Raw genomic sequence first — 21,094 nt, forward strand, 5'->3', positions numbered from 1 at the left:
TATAACTGAGTTCTTCGCAGTCTAATTGGCGGGTAAAAACCGTGGAAAAGATTGCTCAGATTCGAGCACCAGAGGTTACCAGGGAGTAGAATCTGCCCTTTCGTTCGTCTGTTCTGTCATCCCCTCGGGGGAGAGATCAATCATAATCACTTTTTCTTAAAATGCTGAGACTGAACAAGAGCATTTTCCAAGTATGGCTCAAACAATGTCATCCACATCATCGCATTTGTGTTGATTTGTTTCTTCTTGGTCTACCTTTGGTACAAATCTCTGGGTGATGAGGAGTTGGCGCTTTGCTTCAACGCTTCGTTAGACATATTCTCTAGATTTCAATAAAGATCGCTCTAAATGGAATTGTCCAAGCATACGTAGGACATTCCTTTTTTCCCTGTCGAAACCTTGGAATTTTCGATTGTTTTCTTTAAGCAGTGTCTGCTATACCGACCAGATGACATTTTTAACACTCTTGCGGCTAATTCAGGTTGTTGTTCCTTTTTTATCTTTTTGTCTCATCGCATCAAGTACCTCTTGGTAAGCATTGATCCGAAAATATCGGCTCTCCCAAGTTGTGCGAAGGGTCGCGCGAAGAGGAGACTAACAAAGTTCCCAACTGCACCAGCAAGATGGATTCATTTAAGAGGGGGTCAACATGCTTCCTTTCTTTATTTCGCCATTGCATATTATCGTGTAGCTGGATTTTTTCCCAGAGTGCTGCGTAGAAACCTTGTACTTGGGTAGAGGATGCCAGATGGTACACACCTCTGGTTCGCATTTCTTCCTGGGCGGACCAAAATGGTGCTATGCACTAGTTCATGGATGGACTCGCTTACACTTGGGCATGTCATAGAAAAGGTGATAATGTTTTATGCAACAATAGTCTTCTTCTTTCACGATTTTTACAATTCTGTCTTTTACAGTAATGACAACTTTTTCAACAGCCATTTCACAACGCAATATAATTATCATAATACTTGTGAAGGAAGCTGTCGTGGAAAAAATCATTGGAAAAAAAAAAAGAAAACGAAAAGATGAAATAGGCCCACGATTCTTGAAGTATTGATTAGCTCCAAGCCAGAGAAACCAATATTGATTAATTACTCGGAATTTCAGTAAAGCCATGTAAATTAAGATTGAATTATAAGAATTGAACTTTTAAATCTCCGTTTGCTTCGTAGAAAAATGAATAATTGAAAAGACATTTTCTTAAATAAATAATAATTTTGTATTATTTGAAATATTTAGTTAATAAAAACCGTACGTATTGTTAAAAACAATTCCTGTCTCCGCTCATTCAATTTTTATGAGACACGGACAATCGCTTTTAATGAAATAATTTTTAAATCATTAATTTTTGGAGAAACAAATGGACCTTTAAAATAGTTTGGCAAATTATAGGAAACTTCTGGAAAACATGGGCATGTCCAAATTATAATCAGAAGTTGAGGTCTTGAGGGCACTAATAAAAGAGAGGCCATGTGAATAGGAAAAAAAGTAAGAATACATTTGATTCAAGGAAAACTTCACAATAAAGAAAATACTTTTCTAAAAATTATTTTAAGGAAAATATTTTTTTATTTTCAAATTAAGAAATTCATTTTCTTAATTCTAAACACAGCGAACCAATAGCGAAAAACTCTTTTATTCAAATAAGTACGCCACAAGGGGAAAATGAAAAGAGGTACAAAAATTGTGATGAACTCAGACAGTATTAAATCGACCGTTGGGTGCTAAACCCGAGATAAACCTTCCGTTGTTTGCCTTGACGTTCAAGCCAAACCTCCGAATCGCGCTCCCTACTCTATCTTTCGATGGTACTCCTTTCAGTCTTCGATCGCCACAGTTATGGGGGGTTGAATTTTCCGCCTTTTCCCCAATCTCTTCTTGCCAAAAGATTTCGTTTCTTACGGGCAGATTCAGCTGGTTACAATGGGTGAGCGGATTCGATCGAGCATTTCAGGAGGGTCCAGTCGTTCTTCTTTTTTGGTTGGTCTGTGTTCGCTAATTCCGGTTGTTGTACAGTGCCGGACGAATTCGATTGCGAATGGTTTGGTTTCGGATTCGCAGAGGGCGGTTTTGCTCGCCCGGAGTAAGCTTTTCTTTCTTTCTCTTTTTCTTCCCCTGCGATGATGTAGTTATTGCTTAGCTCATGAACGGAAGTAGCTGAAGCTTTTCATCGATCAGCTTCATACCGTCGCAGGTTTGTTTTTTTTTTTTTTTCTCTAACTGGGAAGAATCCTGTTGATTGTGAGACCTTGAGGTCGCCATGGAGGTATCAGCTTCCTCATGCAACAGGTGTGCTTCTGTCATTTGCTACCTATGGAGCAGTCTTTCTTACTTCCCTCGTTGTTTTTTTTTTTTTTTCTGTCTTTCGTTTTGGTTTAAGCGGCTAATTCATTTGATTGAAGTGATTCATGAAATTCAGGTGTTGGTCTGTTCGTATAATTTCAGGTTCTCATCGCTACCCCAAAAGAAGCTACTACGATGTTCTCGGTGTTTCGGAGGATGCCAGACGCGATGAGATTAAGAAGGCTTTTCATGTGGTGGGTAGATCTTTTGTACTAAATGTAGTCGAGGGAAACTAATGGGAATCACAGTGGTTTTTAACCAATTCATATTATGAGATTGTGGGTAGGTTGGACTTTGGCCTTAGCTTAAAGCATGGAAATATTCGATTGAGGAGGCAAATAGGGGCCTCGAAAATTCAACCTCAAGATCTCCTAGTTCTAGTATCATATGAGAATTTGTGAGACCACCTGCTAACTGTTCTAAAACTTAAGCTTTTAAATGAAAGCTTGATTTGTTATTTAAATATTCTAACACATACCATTGCATTGAGAATGCTTGTTCTTTGGTACACTAGTTTAAGTTATGATGAACGCCATTTTAACAAATGATGCGCTCACAAAATGACGAAAAGAGATGGGTTTCCTGGGTATTACATTTCCTTGTTATGTGTGGAGCTAGTTCTTCATCTGCTTCTATGCACATAAGATGCCTTAGAATTGAAATTTATTCCACTGAGTTATGGCCAATCATTGCAAATATAATGTTAGAACATAGGTCTGCTAATGCTATAATTTGATTAGTCGAGCTTAAGAATATTTTTTTGTTGAGAAATTGATTTTGGGCTTGCCGGTGACTATAAATAGTTACCATTACAGCTTGTGACATGGAGTACTTTCGTGAAGTTTGAAGAAGTTCTTTAATGCTGAAACTCTTTCAGGCAATTTTCTGGAAAATGAATTTTAAGAGCTCTGAATTTCAGTATTCTTCAAGAATTATGTAATATAAATTTTGAAAGAGTTCATGGAAAGAACAAATGAGTTGTCTGGATGAATGATTTGAGATCTACTACAAAGGTTCAACCATTATTCTTACTTCCAAAAGTCAATGTGACAATGGTATGATAATAAGCAGTTCTTTGTTAACGTGCCTGAACTGAACACCGACATCTTAACATATAATGAGCAGTAAGCGGTTCTTTCTTACTTTTTCTCTGTGGAGGTCAGGCTGATGTTAATAAGTAGATCACATATTCTTGTTGATCATACATGTTTCAACCAGAAAGAAAATAAGAGAAGTACATCAACAGTCTCTTGCTGCTTCTCAGTCAACTCCTTCCCTTTATGCTTACAGAGTACAGTGGATATTCCTAATATCCAAGTGCCACATCCACTTTGATTAATATAATTGACCGAACTTCTTTGATAAATTGTTTGTGCCATGGCACCTCTTTAGTTGTTACGTGCATCCTATATTTGATTTGTTTCTTGGCTTGTATGCCATGCAGCTTGCAAAGAAGTACCATCCTGATGCAAATAATAATGATCGTTTCGCAAAGAGGAAATTACAAAAGATAAGAGATGCTTATGAGGTTTGGCTAATTGATTAGATGCCAGTGGAGGAAAACTTTTTCCACAGATTTTCACATGTTGTTTGGATGTCTGATTCGTTAGGGTGACAATTTTTCTTTCTTGCCTTCCCAACTAATCTCAGACTTTGCAAAGTCCTGGAAAAAGAACAGAGTACGACAGGGTAAAATCTCTCACTCTTTCTACTTTTAACTGAATGACATATAGTGAACTTAGCATCTTAAAGCACAGCTGCATTCATAAGAGCGTGTTTTGCTCATTGTGCCTTTTACATTAATTTAATGAAGAAATGCCGCGGAAGTTCAGAAAATGTTGAATATGGTGAAGGAGATGCTGAGGGGTTTCCACGTTATTATGAAAGGCATTTCTCTAGTTCATTCCGCAAGATCTTTTCTGAGGTAATTCCAAGTGTGCTGCATGTCATTATCTTCCAATCTTCTGATCCATGATATTTGGTGTCATATCAGAATTTTCAGGACAACGATTTGCATCTGAAGTTGAGGTTCACAGTTATACTCTTGGTCTTCTTTGTTTATGAGATAATATTACTTGGATTTCCGCCCTTTATCTTGTTTGCTTAATGAGATACTATTGTAGGATTAATGCCCACCTTATGTTGAAAATTTATAGGTGGAACTGATATTTTCTTTCCTCGAAGCTGTGGAAGGGTGCACAAAGATGTTTCCTTTGTCAAATGTCTTCCTTGTGATACTTGTTGGTTAGCGAGTTTAGTATTTTTTTTTTATCATACTGGTTACAGTTTATGTAGTACAGACACTCTCCGGAAGTTTTCGTGTTATGTTTGACACTTCGACATGTGTTCAACACGCTCCGACATGTCCCGATATGTTCCGACACGCGGTCAATGAGTGTCGAAAAATTCGACACGTAGTCAACTCTTTCCGACACGCTCCGACACGCAAGTCCGAGAATTCCAACATGCGATTCCGACACTCGTGGGGTCAATTTTTTTTATTTTCAGTTTTGTATTTTTAGAATTGTTTTATTTTTTTTTTTTTAAAGTCTTTTACTATGAAAGAAGTAATAAAAAATGCTATATATGATAAATAAATAAATTTAAAAATATCATTTCAGCATTTTTCTTTAAACAATATTTTTTTCCTCTAAGTTTTGTGTATTATTGTAACAAATTAAAATAATGAATGATATTACTTAATATTTTTCGTGTAAATTAATTCTAGGCTATTATTATTATTATTATTATTATTATTATTATTATTATTATTATTATTATTATTATTTATGTATTTATATATAAAAATATATTTAATAAATAATGTCGAACATGTCGAAATTCTCTATTTTTAAGAAATGACATGTCGGTGTGTCATGTCGTGTCCTGTCGCGTGTTCGTGTCGTTGCTACATAGGTTACAGTGACAGTACATCCTTCAACCTCTTGTTTCTGCAATGTCTCTTGGAGATCAAATTGATTATATATGTAGCTTTATATGCTAAAAATGTGATCAATTTATGCTCACTGGTACTCTGTTGCTCTGGTCCCGTTTGCTTGCTAAAGGTTTTTCAACCAATGTGTGATTAGTTTTTGCACTTTTTGAAGGTTTTGGCTTGTCTATGTAGAACCTAAAAGTATGATGAAAAGCATGGATAATTTATTATATATGAGAAGCAAGATTTACGATTAGTTGAGGTGAGAATTGGCAAAAATTGAGGTGCCTGGAAAGTGTAGGGCAATTATGCTTCTAATGAGAGTTAAATTTACTGTGATTTTTTTTATCATTGGCTGTACATAACCATATGAAAATCCCAGATACTGATCTTTGATTTTGCTTATGATATCCTTTGATTTTTCATTAGTTACTTTGCAGGGTTTTTCTTTTAGTACATTTCCTGTAGCAAAATCATGACGATATGTCTACATGGTAATTGCAGATGGGTGGGCTTATTCACCTGCTGTCGAGGTGAGAGTATGTCCAACTTGCAGTGGAATTGGGAGGGTAAGAGCTTCCATGAGCTCTGCAATTATGCTGATTAATTGTTGAGTTCTTCTGAACCGTTTGCTCACCAGGATAATTGTGTGATTCGTCAGAAGTTTGATGGACCATCACATTCCTATATATGACATGTACTTTGTCTTCCTTGCTATTAGGTAAAAATTTCCCCATTTACTCCAATGACATGCACTACCTGTAAAGGCTCGAAGTCAGTTGTCAAGGTTTAACATCATTTCTCCAGTTCCAGCTTTAATTTCAGTTTTCTTGGTGAAGCTTCCAATACTTAGTAACTTTGGGTAGGAGCAATGCATTTCATGTGGAGGATCAGGAGTTCTTGAAGGCACTAAAAAAAATTAAAGTTACAATTCTTTCAGGTAGGTCAGAGTTATTGATCTCTGACAGAGTTTTGTGGTTTTTGTGTTCGATGCATCCTTTCTGTGAAGATGTAAAATGATGAATAAGGCTAACTGGGTTGAGACTTGAGATCTGGGAGAGTGAACAGGTTGTGCATGCTCATTTTACAGCTTTATGGCCTCAGTTCTTTATGTTGTATGCACGTGACATCTGTGAATATTGTTATCAAAAAATGCTTCTGTAGGATTCACTGCTTTAATATTCTGGTTTGAGTGTAAATTACATGCACATGGGTTCCGGCTGTGTTGTTAAACCTATATTTTTCAAACTACCTTTCTCGGATGATTGCAACCTTCAGGGAGCCAAGTTCTGTTACTCCCATTTTCTTCCTACAGTGTTATACACTGCTCATGGTTGATTCTCTGATGATCTTGAAGCATTTCCCCTCTAAGGAAATAATTTCTTGTTGACACTGCTAGGCTTTTACTGCTCCATGTGATGGCTGCAGGAGAAATAACACTAGTAAAATGCAATGGGATGTGTGTCTGAAATATGAACCATGTCCCGCACAAGTTGTCTGGTCAGGGCAAAAAACAGCTTAAGCATTAAGGATCTTTTTTGTCACCATCATGCGGCTTCAGTAGCATCATGATACTTGTCTGTATCATTCAGTGTTAGTGAACATGCAAAGTTTATTGTCGCAGGAGTTTGCTTTATCTCAAGCATCATGATGCTTTTTCCCAAAATGAGAGCATGACTAGCTTTATGCTTTTCAATATTTATTATTTGTTTGGATATCTTCATCTTATGCATTATTAACCTGAATACTGTAAAAATTCTCTCTCTCTCTCTCTCTCTCTCTCCGCACCACACACTTGTGCTGGTGTTCTGAAAGTTAGGATGTCAGAACATTTAATATCAAACAATACGTTAATATAATAGTTTATGCTTTTAAATAAGTTGACTAGGATCCCTTATTACGACATTGTGAGGAGAATGTCCTGCGTTATTTTCCAGGTCTCTTATTAGCCTCACTTGGCTGACTCTTAACCTACCGTGAGAGGAAGTGTAAGAATATTTGAATGTTAAAAAGTGCCACCATAGAAAAGCTTTTCTGATATCTTAAGTTTTTCAGATAAGTTGCCATTTCTGCATTTTGCCCATCTAAAGAGCTGACTCGTAAATTTATTTATTGTGCATGCGTGAAATGGTGCAACATGACCATCTTCATATGTCATAATGTGTTTTCCTAATTTGCTAACATAGCCATTATCTTTTCTCTTGGGATATGGCCTGTTTTAAGGACATCTTCATTTATGACCAATGTTCGTAAAACAAATATGTGTACGACACATATGGTCTCAGGAGACTTCAAATGGCTGACGGGGTAAATCAGTGCAGTTGGGACATTTGACATAGATCCTCATGTCATGAGCATGGATTGCCTTTATTAAAGAACAAAACTATCTTCAGTGGGTAACCTGATATCTTCCATTCCTGAATGGAGTAGGTCTGGATTCGGCACATTCAATTTGCATGCCAGAAGCTGGTAATGCTGGACCTCATGGGAGTCTACCTGGCAACTTATTTATCAAATTAAAGGCATGATCCCCTCTTCTTTTCTGGTTGTATAGTAATAATGATGTTAAGGACAACTTTGATCTCACTCAATGGTAGAAGCTTTATCCTGCTGTCGTTGGAGCTGTCCTGTGTAGCTTTACAGCATCGTTTTTCCATTGGAAGTCTGTCATATGATTTATCTGGAATTTGTCCCAGAAACTGTGACTACCATCAAAGAATTTTGGTTGTGATAGTGGAACATTTCGAAGTCTTGCATTACATAACCGGTCACCTGCATCACTGTCAGATTGCCAACCGAATGTGCACGTAATTAGTAACTGTGCTCATGCAGGCGGCTGAAAATCGTACCTTTACCAGATGCGGTGAAGATGTATATGTGGTCTCAGAAATTAGCCATACAAGTGAGAACAAAACTATTGAGCATATTATGTTTTTGCCTCTTGTTCCACTTATAAGAAAGTTCCCCTCCCTAGCTTTAGCTCATGCCATATCTGAAATCCTGTTTGTGTTTAGGTTAGTAATTCCTCTCATCTAACTTGATGGTTGTAAAATCTTAAAACTTTAATTGATATTAGCTTTAATTATTATTGGTGTACACTGAAATTAATACCTCATTGTCTTGGCATGTGTTGATAATTTGTTTGTAAAACAAAGTAAAAGTGCGTTGTCCCACATAGAAAAGATGGGAGTTTGGGCTGATATTTAAGTGTGAAAATCTTCTAACATTACAATTGAAGACAATGGGCTAAGTGGACTGGACCCTATGATACTCGCGTGCAAGTGCGTGATTATTAGGTGCACTTGTATATGGGCAGTTATTTTTGCTAATGGTTATTAGGCATCTTACAACCTTTGAAAGGTTGAATTACAATGTCTTTGAAACAATATGTCTGTTCAGAGAAGTAAAAGGGTTTCATGTTATAGTGCATCGTTTCTAGTTCAATAAGAATAACTGTTCGATTTTCTTGACTTTGTCAATATACAACTATTATTCTCCAATTCTTTCCTTTTGAAAGTTCTAGGAGAAATATTAGAATTGCTATCTGGTATTCTCATTCAAGATTTTGTTGTATCTTGGAGGATTTTTGCCAATAACCATTGGCAAACCATGAGGGGCAATTAATTCCTTCAAGACAGTGTCTTTTCATGCCTCTGATTTCATTCTTCCCGATTGCTTATTTCCCAATAGCATGTTAAACTTACTTTCAACTTTATGATTATAGTACTGAACTATTATTTACTTGTGCATTACTATCTGTCATGACTTTTCTATTCATGTCATCATTACTGTGTTTTTTTTTTTTTTTTTTTTTTTTTGCTGGCATCAGTTCCCCGTTATTCCAATAAATATCTGTAACCTGGTTCCTTGACCTTTGGGGTTTACTTCTGTTACAGGCAATTCTTGGTGGTAAAGTAGAGGTCCCAACTTTATCAGGGAAAATACACATTTATGTAAGAACTGTCCATGCCTCATGGTGACATATTTGTGCTTGCAGGTTTAACTGGAGAGTGTTCAATTAATAATTCACAATTAAGGACATGAATTTCGGACAGCCTTTGACCTTTTGAGTGGAGTGAAGGGTTTAGATTAGTATTAGTATTAGTAAAACCTGTATCTGAAAGCAGCAATAATGTAGCAAATCAGTGTTCCAAGCGTTTAACTGTTTTAACCTCTGGTTTCATTGTGTAGTTCAGTGTAGCAATCTACCCCTCTTGTTATTCATTTTGGGGTCCTTGTCTCGTGTTATGGAAAATCGATAAAATATAGATCAGTAGTCACCAAGAACAAGAGGGTCTGTCACTTGTCTTGTAAGGTGTTCTTTGGGGTAGATTGAGTTGCTACACATCTAATTATGAAGGAAAACAGTTCACTATCTTATATGAGAATGTATTAATTCTTTTTAGTTGGTTTTATTTCAAGACTATATATCATGTGCAATATTGACTACCTTTCCATTAAGTAAAGTACTGTTGTGAATGAAAGTTATTGTCTGTAACTATAGAAGCATTGGGAAATGTTAGAATGAAAATGTCTAAAGAATGTACAAATACTACAAAAATGATTCTTTAGTATGCTATCACCATTAGATTTGTGTTCGCACATTTTCATTGCACATATAGAAAATAGTGACGTTTTTTGAGTCAATAATGTATGTCACTGAAAATGAATTCTGTCTCCTGCTTTCACTGTGATTGGATGGACTTCTCTTCCTTGCTTACAAAAATCATACGTCTGTTTGCACATACCTTCTCAGATACCAAAGGGGGTGCAGCCTGGACAGCTTGTGGTTCTAAGACAAAAAGGTTTCAAGAAATAATAAACTATTTTGCATTAAGCGTGGAGCTTTTTTGCTGCCAAAAATTATTCTTAGACACATCATTGCTGCAGGATTCCAAATTCATGTCGATCCTGGAGATCTCTATGTGCGATTTTGGATTAAATTCCCCAGCTGTGTTATTTATTGGTTTTTTGTCTGTTTTCAAAATCATCAGAGTTTGATTGAGTTTCCTTCTCCTCCTCCTCCTCTTCCTGGTTCTTGCTTATGCATAATTGTTCTGGTCAATATGCATTTGTTGCTAGTATCCATTTGAGTTGCATTTATGGATGATTTGTAGATGGAGTTACTACTTCTCATGGAGGCACATTACACATGTAATGGTATTACATTAACTTCAATTCTAATAAATGAATGAATCTAAATCCTTTGTCACTGGACTACAGCAAGCTTCCCTTTGAAGTCGGGGTCCATCTTGGTAAATGTCAACAAGTATCACATTCTTAGTAGGAGTTCCTTTCTTGTTATGCAATATTTGATTGTTTCCAGAAAAGGAACAGTTAGGCCTCTTCATCTCCGTTAGCCATTTGTTAGCTTGGACAGAGACAATTTTATTAGCCAAGAGAATGAGAGAATTGATCAGGAATACTTACTTCCAGTATTGTTTTTTGATCGTTCGTTGGTTGTTTGGCTGTCAAAATTTGATGCAATGTATTTACTTTCTATAGCTGGTTACTTTTCAGCAAGATAAATGAAATACAACGGGCAGTTTTAGAAGAATTTGATAAAGAAGGAAATTGTTATGTCCTCTTCTTCTTTTTATGATGGCATCTAGTTTGCATGTATCCATTTGTCCTTTATGTTTATTTTTATTATCTGATTCTTGTGATGGTTATATCAACAGTTTATGCTTAATAATATTTATGGGTTCTTGTCATTAATGGGTGGATCAATCACCTTTGAAACCAAATTATATGTTGTCATGATCAGAATTGATCATTATTCTTTTAGTTTCATGTTTGATTCTTTCCTTTTGTTTGGGTTTTACTTTGCTTCTCAGCAGATCATTCTCTGAGGAGCCGTGGTTATGATGTTTTCCTAAATGGACATAGAAATATGATTTTTTGTGCCACTGCCAGGTGCAGTGCCATCTGACCATTGCAGTCACGGGTGATGGCAGCACTTGGCTCTGATCCTCTTGCATTTGGGACACCTCTGGATTAATAGGGAGAAGCAACCACCAAGAATATCATGCTGTTTCTGAAATTGATGGCAGGGTGTAGCGGGAACTATCTAGAATGCATCTGATGGTTACTTTAACGTGTTTTCCACTTAGACCAATCAAAAAAGGTTTCTTACACTTGGACAATATCGAAAAATATCTTAAAATTCTAGCAGGTCTACCTGATGCTTCCTGTGGTAGAGAGGGGAGGACAATATAGGGTGGGTGGTGAACATCATAAATTTGCCTCCGAAACCTTCTCACAGAAGATTCAAATTCTTCCAGGATTTGATATACCCACCTTCATTTTCTTCCCCCATCTTCTCTCCCAAACAAAGCCTGAGTGTCTGACGTCATCATATATCTAGACCGCGTAGACCAAATCCATCTAAATCATTGATCTGGTGGTTCCAATATTGAGACCTACATCATTAATGGTTGAGATGATGTTGGTACATGGTGTAGACTGTCTAATGACTTTCCTGACATAGGCAGACCTGTTTCGGTTTTTCACAGTCGCAGTCTGTTATTTAGCGTTTGTGTTTCTAGAAGGTAATATTGTTACATTGACACCTCATGTGGTTTGGACTTGTGCATTTGGATTGTACATGTATGCTATCCATTCTTCGTGTTTATAATTTTCTATAAGAAAAAGGTAATGTTCATTTAATACAACTTTTTAAATAGTTAATTGTTGCTACTCCTGATTATGATGGAGATCCTGAAATGGATAACAGTCTTTATCAGCAGCTATGTGCTGGTTGAAAATACAGCTGGGCACAATTTCTTGTGTTTATGCTAAAGATGCCTCTGGTCCTCTGGATCTCATGCTCCTGCTCATATATGGAATTTGCAGTCAGATTGGCTCAGATGATAGCTCAGATTGAAACTAGTTTTGTTGGAGGATTCCCCCGGATTATGCTCTTAGGTTGAGTTACTTTAATAGAGGAGATCATCTTTTTTCTTGGGAGGTGATCACAGTTGCTCAATTACGAGTTCATCAAAGCCATTCTTTTGCCCCCTGAACTCCCTTTTTTTTTAGGGTATATTAGTGTACAGAAATTACTTAGCCTTAATAAAGTTCATATTCTTTTGCACTTACCGTTCCTTGCTTGAAAACTTTCTGTTGGGCTATTTTTATTTTTTTGAGAAATCTTAATTAGCAGGACAAATTGCAGAATAATGTTCTCTTCTGTGTACTTAAGTTCTTATATAGTCAGGAAAGGAAACAGGTGGGGGATACTGTTAATTATAATGGTGTAACCTCCTGGGAGTACAGAGCAACTATACTGTGTAATTGGCAGCCCAGAAAAGGTTATGTTGGCATTAAACAAATAAGAATTGGGAAAGTTAAGAGATTGATATGAAAGATGGGCATGTCATTCAGACACCTTGTGTTTTGACAGATGATCTACTCCCCATCTCAGAATCTCTTAGATACACCCTATTAAGAAAGTACAATCGTGTTTACCGTGCATTTTTTTTTTCCATAAAAGAATTCAAATATACAGAAGCTAACTAGGAATGCATCAATATGTTGGCAGAAGTGAGTGACTATCACCAGCGTTAGACTAATCTGTCGCAATCAGTGGAGTGTCCACATCATTCTACTACCAAAACACGGTGGTGTGGGATTGAGTTTCCTATGGAAAAACTGTGGGACTTCTAATTTAAGCTGCTTGTTGCCTAATTGTTTTTTCTTCTTGCGATGTGTAAACCATTTTGAGTTGCATTTGGTAACCTGCATAAGCAGCTGATTAGTATAAAAGTCATCCTCCCCGGCATTTGAGGCCATCGCAAGTCCTGGATAAGATAACCTTGAAGACCGACCTCAAAAGGATGGTTAGGCTAACTATAACCTATCCAATAAATTAAAAAAAATTGAAAACCAGGTCATCTTCTCACTTTTCAACAAGTGAAATTTTCTGATGTGATTTCAGTTGACGGTGAATTCCATGTCTAGTGAGGTGGCTGCTGAAGCTCATTGTCTTCATTGTCAATAGTTTTCTGACGTTGAAGGTCATAATTTTGTCATTAAGATCTGCTCTTTCCCTTCAGCTGCTGTTGTCATATATCCGTTCAATTCTTCTGCATCGAGAAACTTGTTGATGCAGCCCACATTGAAGACCGGCTCTCTCGACCAAGAAGATCGGCCCGCATTAAAGCTCGACCAAAACCGAGAAGCCATAACGACATCTTGAGTCCATCCCGGAAGTTGGAAAGACACCTTGCCACGAAGACGTTATGCTTTTACTATTTCTGCTAATTTTAATGTCCTGTCTTTATTTCTCTTAGTTTTAATGTTCTGTCTTTATTTCTCCTAGTTTCAATGCTCCGTCTTTATTTCTTTGATGATATAAGCCCAATTTCTTGTAGAAGACGAACAGCTTTTGATGAATGAAAAAACTTTGCTTGAAGCAAGTATCGTGAACCTTGAAGAGTTCATCCCTTTGAAAACCTAGAAGAGTTTTCACTCCGTCCTTGAAGAGTCGGAGCTTTCGAAATCTGCATCCTTGAAGAGTTGCAGTCATCGATCTAGAAGAATCGGTGCCCTCTCAACTTCCTTGGAGGCCTAGAAGAGCAACCAACGGAGTTTCTATCTTTTCCTATTCTGTTCGTTATTTCCAACCCAATTTCGACTATCCTACAGTGCTTATTTCAGAAAACCCAAAACAAAGAAATTGTAGATCCAGAAGTCTTTGTTCATTTGGCTTTGGAATCAGGTCGATCAGATCTGTATCGACAAAGATACGATTGTTCTCCTAAGCTCGCGCAGTGCTGAAATTCTTGTTTGTCCTGTTTCTGTGTGCGAGTCACTCTCCCGATCCTATTGTTTGATAAGGCCTCCCTAGGCTTGCATCATTTGGTATCGAGCTTTGGAGGAGAGGACAATGCCTCCAAGACAAGCTAGGCGTCGTGGCGGCAGAACCCTTCCCCTCAATGAATTGCACACACTCGGCGAGAATATGCAACAACAAATTGACGAATTGATGCAAGAAGTTCAGCGATTGAGGGCTGAAGCAAATAATTCTCCACCCCGTTCCAGGACTGAAGATTCCCATGGTGACTCTTCCTCTTCGGAGAGTGTTCAATCTATTCACGGTTGGAGAAATGTTCGACATCGTTTACAACATATTCGTGAGCCAGATTGGGAAAAGGAAATCAAGAAAGATGTTCCAGAATTTACAGGTAATGAGTCTCCTGATGAAATTGTTGATTGGCTAACACTTGTGAATGAGGTGTTTGAGCATCGAAATGTTCCGGAGAATCGTCGTGTTGGGATCATTGCTATGCGATTCCGAGGCAAGGCAATTGCTTGGTGGAGACGTGAAAAACAAACTCGCCAAGCCGTTGGCAAAGCACAAGTCACTTCGTGGAGAAAGATGGAGGGCAAGATTCAAAAATATTTTCTTCCCAAAGGATATAAGAGAGAGCTCTACCAATGGTACCAAAATCTAAAACAAGGTACGCGAACGGTGGACCAATACACCAATGAATTCAATGAGTTGGTGATTCGTAACAATATCTAGGACCCAGAGGATGTGCTTGTGAACAAATACTTGAACGGTCTTCAATTTTACATTCAAGACGCCTTGGAAGTCCTCGACATTTGGGACTTAGGAGATGCACACCAACGGGCACTCAAAATGGAGCGCTCTCATTCTCGGAGACAACAATCTACTAGTAAGCCTTCTACTCAGCCCCATGTTTCGAAGCAACCTGCTACATCCGAAATACGTTGCTATTCTTGTGGGGAGTTGGGTCATCGTGCTAGCAATTGTCAAATCAATAAGAATCGACCAGCTGGTAAAGCCTTTTTGGTGGATGATGATTCTGATGAGAATGCTGAGAATCCACTTGAAGAGTTGAAAAATGATGAAGAAGCTGCGGATGATGAACAAATAGTGCATGCTGACACTGGCGAATTTCTTATGGTGAGGAAAATTTTTCCTACTCCTCGAGATGACACTGGAGATAGGTGGTTACATACTAATATTTTCCATTCTACTTGCACAATCATGGGAAAGGTATGTCAATTAATTATTGACTCTGGTTGTTGTGAGAATATAATTTCTGAAGTAGCGGCTAACAAGCTGAAGTTGGAATTAAAAGCGCACCCTAGGCCTTATAAAATGTTGTGGTTGAAGATAGGTGCTGAGGTAACTATTTCAAAACGATGCCTTGTTAATCTATCCATTGGTTCTGTTTATAGTGACAAAATATGGTGTGATGTTCTGCCGATGGATGCTAGTCACATTATTCTTGGTCGACCATGGCAATTCGATAAGAGGACTATGCATTATGGTTATTGAAATACATATTCTTTTTTTTTTGAATTTGGAGGCAAGAAGATTACGTTGGCACCTAGTAGGGTGGGAGATTCTTTTGATGATGATGGCAAGAATTGAGGACGAATTCTTTTAAAGATGGGGAGGATGATGCAGCCCACATTGAAGACCGGCTCTCTCGACCAAGAAGATTGGCCCGCATTAAAGCTCGACGAAACCGAGAAGCCATAACGACATCTTGAGTCCATCCCGGAAGTTGGAAAGACACCTTGCCACGAAGACGTTATGCTTTTACTATTTCTGCTAATTTTAATGTCCTGTCTTTATTTCTCCTAGTTTCAATGCTCCGTCTTTATTTCTTTGATGATATAAGCCCAATTTCTTGTAGAAGACGAACAGCTTTTGATGAATGAAAAACTTTGCTTGAAGCAAGTATCGTGAACCTTGAAGAGTTCATCCCTTTGAAAACCTAGAAGAGTTTTCACTCCATCCTTGAAGAGTCGGAGCTTTCGAAATCTGCATCCTTGAAGAGTTGCAGTCATCGATCTAGAAGAATCGGTGCCCTCTCAACTTCCTTGGAGGCCTAGAAGAGCAACCAACGGAGTTTCTATCTTTTCCTATTCTGTTCGTTATTTCCAACCCAATTTCGACTATCCTACAGTGCTTATTTCAGAAAACCCAAAACAAAGAAATTGTAGATCCAGAAGTCTTTGTTCATTTGGCTTTGGAATCAGGTCGATCCGATCTGTATCGACAAAGATACGACTGTTCTCCTAAGCTCGCGCAGTGCTGAAATTCCTGTTTGTCCTGTTTCTGTGTGCGAGTCACTCTCCCGATCCTATTGTTTGATAAAGCCTCCCCTAGGCTTGCATCACTTGTTAACTGGACAATGGAATGGAGTAAACTATATGCACCCTGTAATACATGCTATTGCCTGAGAACCCCTCACCCTGGGCTTGACAACGCAACCTGTTAAATAATGAACAACTAAAGAAGTAAGAAAAGGATTTTGGAGAATAGCGTCATGAGTCTTGATTCGAGCTTCCGCTTAAGGTACCAGCAGTCGCCTAGCTATTATGCCAGTGTCATCTGTTCTCACTGATTGGTGTTATCGATGAAGCTTCATTGTCAGCTGTGTAGCCTGTAGCCGTTCTTATAAATTATCATGTCAGAATGCAGTGTCATACTTGATTGATAGTTACTGGTTTAGAGATATTAAAAAAGGCTTTTCGTTTCCTTGCTCGAGTTATTTGATGTCGGTAATCGACTCTGATCAAAGATTGAGCAGGGGGAAGAACAATGCCCGGAGACTGAACAAGAGCATCGTCCACTGTGGCTCCAACAATGTCATCCACGTCATCGTATTTGCATTGATTTGTATCTTCTTGGTTTACATCTAATACAAAATCTCTGGACAACGAGGAGTTGGCGGTCAACACCTTGTTAGATGTATTCTCCAGAGATCACTCTAGACGGAATTGTACGGGAGATCCTTTTGTTTAACCTTGCTGAAATCATGGAACTTCTGATTGCTGATTTGAGCTTTGTCTAGTGTATAGGCCAGATGTCATTTTTAACACTCTTACGGCTATGTTAGGTTATGCGTTTTTATGCCTCGTCCCGTCAAGTAGCTCATGGGAAGCACTGATTTGGAGATATCGGCTCTTCGAAGTTGTGCAAAGGGTCGCGTGAACACGAGTCTAATGATCGAAACATCCTTGTAATGATCGCTTTGAATCTGGCATGAGCATACATTACTACTGAAAGCTTGCAGATCCCCGAATCCATTGAAGAAACATCATAGGTATTGAACTCTAGTCAATCACATGCCAAATGATTCGGAATATACTATAATAGTTTGACATGCCATATCATGACCTTGTCATCTCTTAAGCCAATCTTAAGGGTCGGGTGAAGCTGCAACGATCCATTTTATCTGTTTTAAAATTACAAAATGCAAATATGCAGTTGTTTTCAGGTAGTTAATTAATCATTGGGAAAGTAAGTGATACAGTGCATATCATCTTTGGAAGAGAAATAAGAGAGAGAACTACCTACACAAGCTGCTATAGAAAGACCAAACTGTCAATAAGGGAAGCATCGGGGATCAACTAGCTCTTTCAATTTTATGTCCTCCCATGGGCCTATCATGATTGACCTACATGCCGATATCTCTTGAGACACTCGTTGCATGCTTGGACGATGCTCCGGTTTTGCACTCAAGCATGTAAATGCCATCATTACAATGAAAGCCACTTGACCTAGTGTGTCACCATCTGGGCATGGAATTCTTTGATCTAGAGCTTGTTTCAGGAGCCAATATGAACTTGTTGAATTGCTTGATGATGAAGAAGCTGAGGAAGCAAGAGACGATATGAGATCGCCTGGATGTCTGCCCATGATTACTTCCAATGTCACCACTCCAAAACTATAAACATCACATTTCTCCTTCACCTCCATTGTGTATGCAAGCTCTGTAGAGGGAAAACAACATTTTTTTTACTATTTCTTATTAATTCGATCTTTTTTGGGCCAAAATCTTAGTAAGGCAATTTAATTGAATGTTTTTATTGAAGAAACCAACTTACCTGGAGCTGCATATCCAAAAGTGCCTCCAAAGGAAGTCCAATTGGATGAGTAGGGATGTAGAACCTTAGCCGTGCCAAAATCAGAGACGTGAGCTTCATATTCTTCATCCATTAAAATGTTCTTGCTCGACACGTCTCGATGAACTATAGGAGGAGAGCATTCATGGTGCATGTAAGACAGAGCATAAGCTACACCTTTAATGACATTCACTCTCTTGTTCCAATCAAATGTTGTTATCCTCTTTTCGTCGTTCAATACATCCTTCAAGTTGCCTGATTCCAAGAACTCATACACCAAAAATGAATGTTGAGAGCTCGAGCAAAAGCCATAGAGCTTGATAATATTCCGATGCCGAGCTTCAATCAGAGCATGAATCTCCCTTTCAAATGCTTTTTGACTAGCGATTTTGACTTCCGCTGCTTCCTTAAATTTCTTTACTGCAAAAGTCTCACCTGTTTGCAATTGGGCCTTGTAAACACTCCCATGTCCTCCCACACCAATGCAATATTTGGCATCAAACTCCTCTGTGGCTTCAATAATGCTCTTATAGACTGCATTTCCATCGAAGCTTAATATTGCCCACAAGTTTCCATTGCGTCCATTGTTCCAACTAGTCTCTATTTTCCTTGATCTTCGGCATACTATATTTGAAATTCCCGCAACAAGAAGCAACGAAAGTAGGCAACCTAAAGTAGGAATCAAAATTAGCAGCAACTTTTTGTTTTTGTTCTTGCCCTTGGACGTTGTTGCTGTACAAGGGTTGAGACTAGCAATAACTCCACACAAGCCTTTGTTTCCTCTCACAACTTCAATTGTAGCATTACGAAAGGCAAGAATGTTTGGTAAAGGACCTTCTAACTCATTATATGATATGTCGATGGATGTCAAACTTACCATATCACTAAAGGTCGACTCAATTAAACCTGAAAGTTGATTGTGTGAGAGATTGAGTATTTCCAATCTATACAGTTGTTGAAGTTGTCCAGGTATTACTCCTGTAAGCAAATTTTGACTTAAATCGAGAATTTGAAGAGACCGAAGTTCGCCGATCTCCATAGGAATGCTGTTTTCAAGATTATTCCCGCTTAAATTCAAGAACTGAAGGTTGGAGCACTCCCCAAGTTCTGTACGAATTGAGCCACTCAAGTTATTTCTTGCAATTTCAAGTTTCTGTAGACTAGGCAACCCTCCAAGTTCTTGAGGGATGTGGCCTTCAAGATGGTTGCAGCCCAATGAAAGATCTAGTAGCAACTTCAACTTTCCTAGGTCTTTAGGAATTTCCCCAACAATATCATTCGAAGAGAGGACAAGTTTGTGCAATTGATTCATATTTCCGAGTTGAGGCGGTATGGTTCCGGAGATTTTATTGTTGGAGATTATCAAGCTCTTTAAATTTCTACATTCAACCAATGTTGGTGGGAGCACACCGTAAAATTCATTGTTGCTCAACTCAAGATAATCCAAGTTAGGGTACACACCTAGAGCATCAGTTAGGTTTCCCTTGAGCAAGTTGTTTTGGAGCCTAAGTCTACATAAACTTGAACAATTTTTCAAGGTTCTTGGCATAGCTCCAGTGAAGTGATTGTTAGAAGCAGTAAAATTTACAAGGGTTTGGCTACCGCATATCTGTTGTGGCAATTGGCCAACAAAGTCGTTATCAGATAACCGTAGGAGTGCGAGGAATGTGAGATTATTTATCCCAATGGGAAGAAAGCCCACCAGATTATTCACACGTAGACTTAGCTGAGTGAGCTTGCTTAAGTTTCCTATACTGGAAGGAATAGAGCCAGAGATATTATTCTCATCGAGGAGTAAGATAGCCAAATTTCCCAACTTTCCTATTGAATCAGGTATAGAGCCACTGAAGTTATTCTCGGAGAGAGTGAGCGTCAAGAGAGATGTAAGGTTTCCAATTTCTTGAGGGATAGGACCAGAAAGCTTATTACGCGAAAACTCAAGAACTTGTAAAGATCGCAATGACCCGAGTAGAGTTGGAATGTTTCCCGAGAGGTTATTTAAAGACAAGTCCAGATGAGCAAGCTTGGCAAGATTAGCCATGCTTGGAGGGATGTTTCCAGAGAACGAGTTGTTGGCAAGCTTTAGAGCGACTAAGTTGGGTAACCGGGAGAAATTGAGATGACGAAGCGTACCCGTATGGCAGAATTCGAAAGGTTCAAGCTTGTGATGCTGCCGAGAGGATCGCAATTGATTCCATGCCACGAACAAGGGTTGCTACCATTCCAGGAAGACAGTGCATAGCGACCTTGGCTGTCTAGCGTAGCCTTCCATGTTAGGAGTGCCTCCACTTCCTCATTTACCGTTTGGTTACTAGCATCGGCAAGGGCCACCAAAGAAGAGCTTCGAGACGAAGCAAGACAAGGCATTTCTTGCGTGAGCATGAGGAGGGCACAAGCGAGGAGCAACATGAGGGGTTGTTTCTGAGATTTAGCCATGACAGGTTGTTTAGGTTATTTGGGATAGGCTTTTCTTTGTTTCTTGCATGAGCATGATTACAACCGACAAGTACTTAAAGAAGGAAATTGGGATCATCAAGTCAGCAATGCCCCGTGTCGAATTGACTTAAAAGGTAACACTCGCATCTATAAATGGTCACCACCTGGTTTGGTCATTCGAAATACCCCCACGTGGATTGGGCTAAGGCTTACGTGCCTGGCTAGTGATTGAGAGAAAATTTCAAATTTCTGTTTTCTCAAGGTTGCAGAATTTGAGTTTGGACAGTTGGACTTTAACGTGGGAATTGAAAGGTGAAGCGTAAAATTAGGAAGAAGAAACTAGAGGTTTTCTTATTGGTTTTCGCGTGGAGGTTAATCTAATCTCCCCTCAAAATATCTCAGTGTTCCTTCCCTCTCGTTTACGTAATTGGACTTAGCAAACCCACGGTCCACGGCGAATGAGAATACGCTTAATAGTCCAGA

At 38.5% G+C, this 21,094-nt stretch overlaps 2 protein-coding genes and 1 long non-coding RNA gene across 4 annotated transcripts; 2 read left to right on the plus strand and 1 right to left on the minus strand.

Annotated features, from left to right (window-relative positions):
- The first annotated feature begins 1,706 nt into the window (after positions 1-1,706).
- On the plus strand, positions 1,707-4,341 carry LOC104449157 (chaperone protein dnaJ 1, mitochondrial-like). Of its 2 annotated transcripts, XR_005551893.1 has the most exons (5): positions 1,707-2,292; positions 2,449-2,540; positions 3,791-3,874; positions 3,997-4,035; positions 4,160-4,341. XR_005551893.1 is itself a non-coding variant. In XM_018876585.2 (3 exons), exons 1-3 carry the CDS (start codon positions 3,785-3,787, stop codon positions 4,319-4,321), a joined length of 291 nt encoding a protein of 96 aa, XP_018732130.1. In that variant the 5' UTR covers positions 3,664-3,784; the 3' UTR covers positions 4,322-4,341. The 2 variants fall into 2 exon arrangements, 1 of the variants encoding a protein (XP_018732130.1); XM_018876585.2 differs by lacking the exons at positions 1,707-2,292; positions 2,449-2,540 and having other exon boundaries at positions 3,664-3,874.
- A 46-nt stretch (positions 4,342-4,387) lies between these two features.
- LOC120294668 lies at positions 4,388-6,440 on the plus strand. Its single transcript, XR_005551894.1, has 3 exons — positions 4,388-4,590; positions 5,786-5,850; positions 6,003-6,440. It is a non-coding gene; the product is annotated as an uncharacterized LOC120294668 (long non-coding RNA).
- An 11,110-nt stretch (positions 6,441-17,550) lies between these two features.
- Positions 17,551-20,295, minus strand: LOC104451805 (MDIS1-interacting receptor like kinase 2). The gene is made up of 2 exons (XM_010066391.3): positions 18,158-20,295; positions 17,551-18,043 (listed from the first exon to the last, which is right to left on the minus strand). The coding sequence occupies exons 1-2, from the start codon at positions 20,214-20,216 to the stop codon at positions 17,655-17,657; spliced, it is 2,448 nt and encodes an 815-aa protein (XP_010064693.3). The 5' UTR covers positions 20,217-20,295; the 3' UTR covers positions 17,551-17,654.
- Positions 20,296-21,094: the final 799 nt, after the last annotated feature.

Source organism: Eucalyptus grandis, chromosome 6 (genome assembly GCF_016545825.1).
Source record: "Eucalyptus grandis isolate ANBG69807.140 chromosome 6, ASM1654582v1, whole genome shotgun sequence".
NCBI lineage: Eukaryota > Viridiplantae > Streptophyta > Magnoliopsida > Myrtales > Myrtaceae > Eucalyptus > Eucalyptus grandis.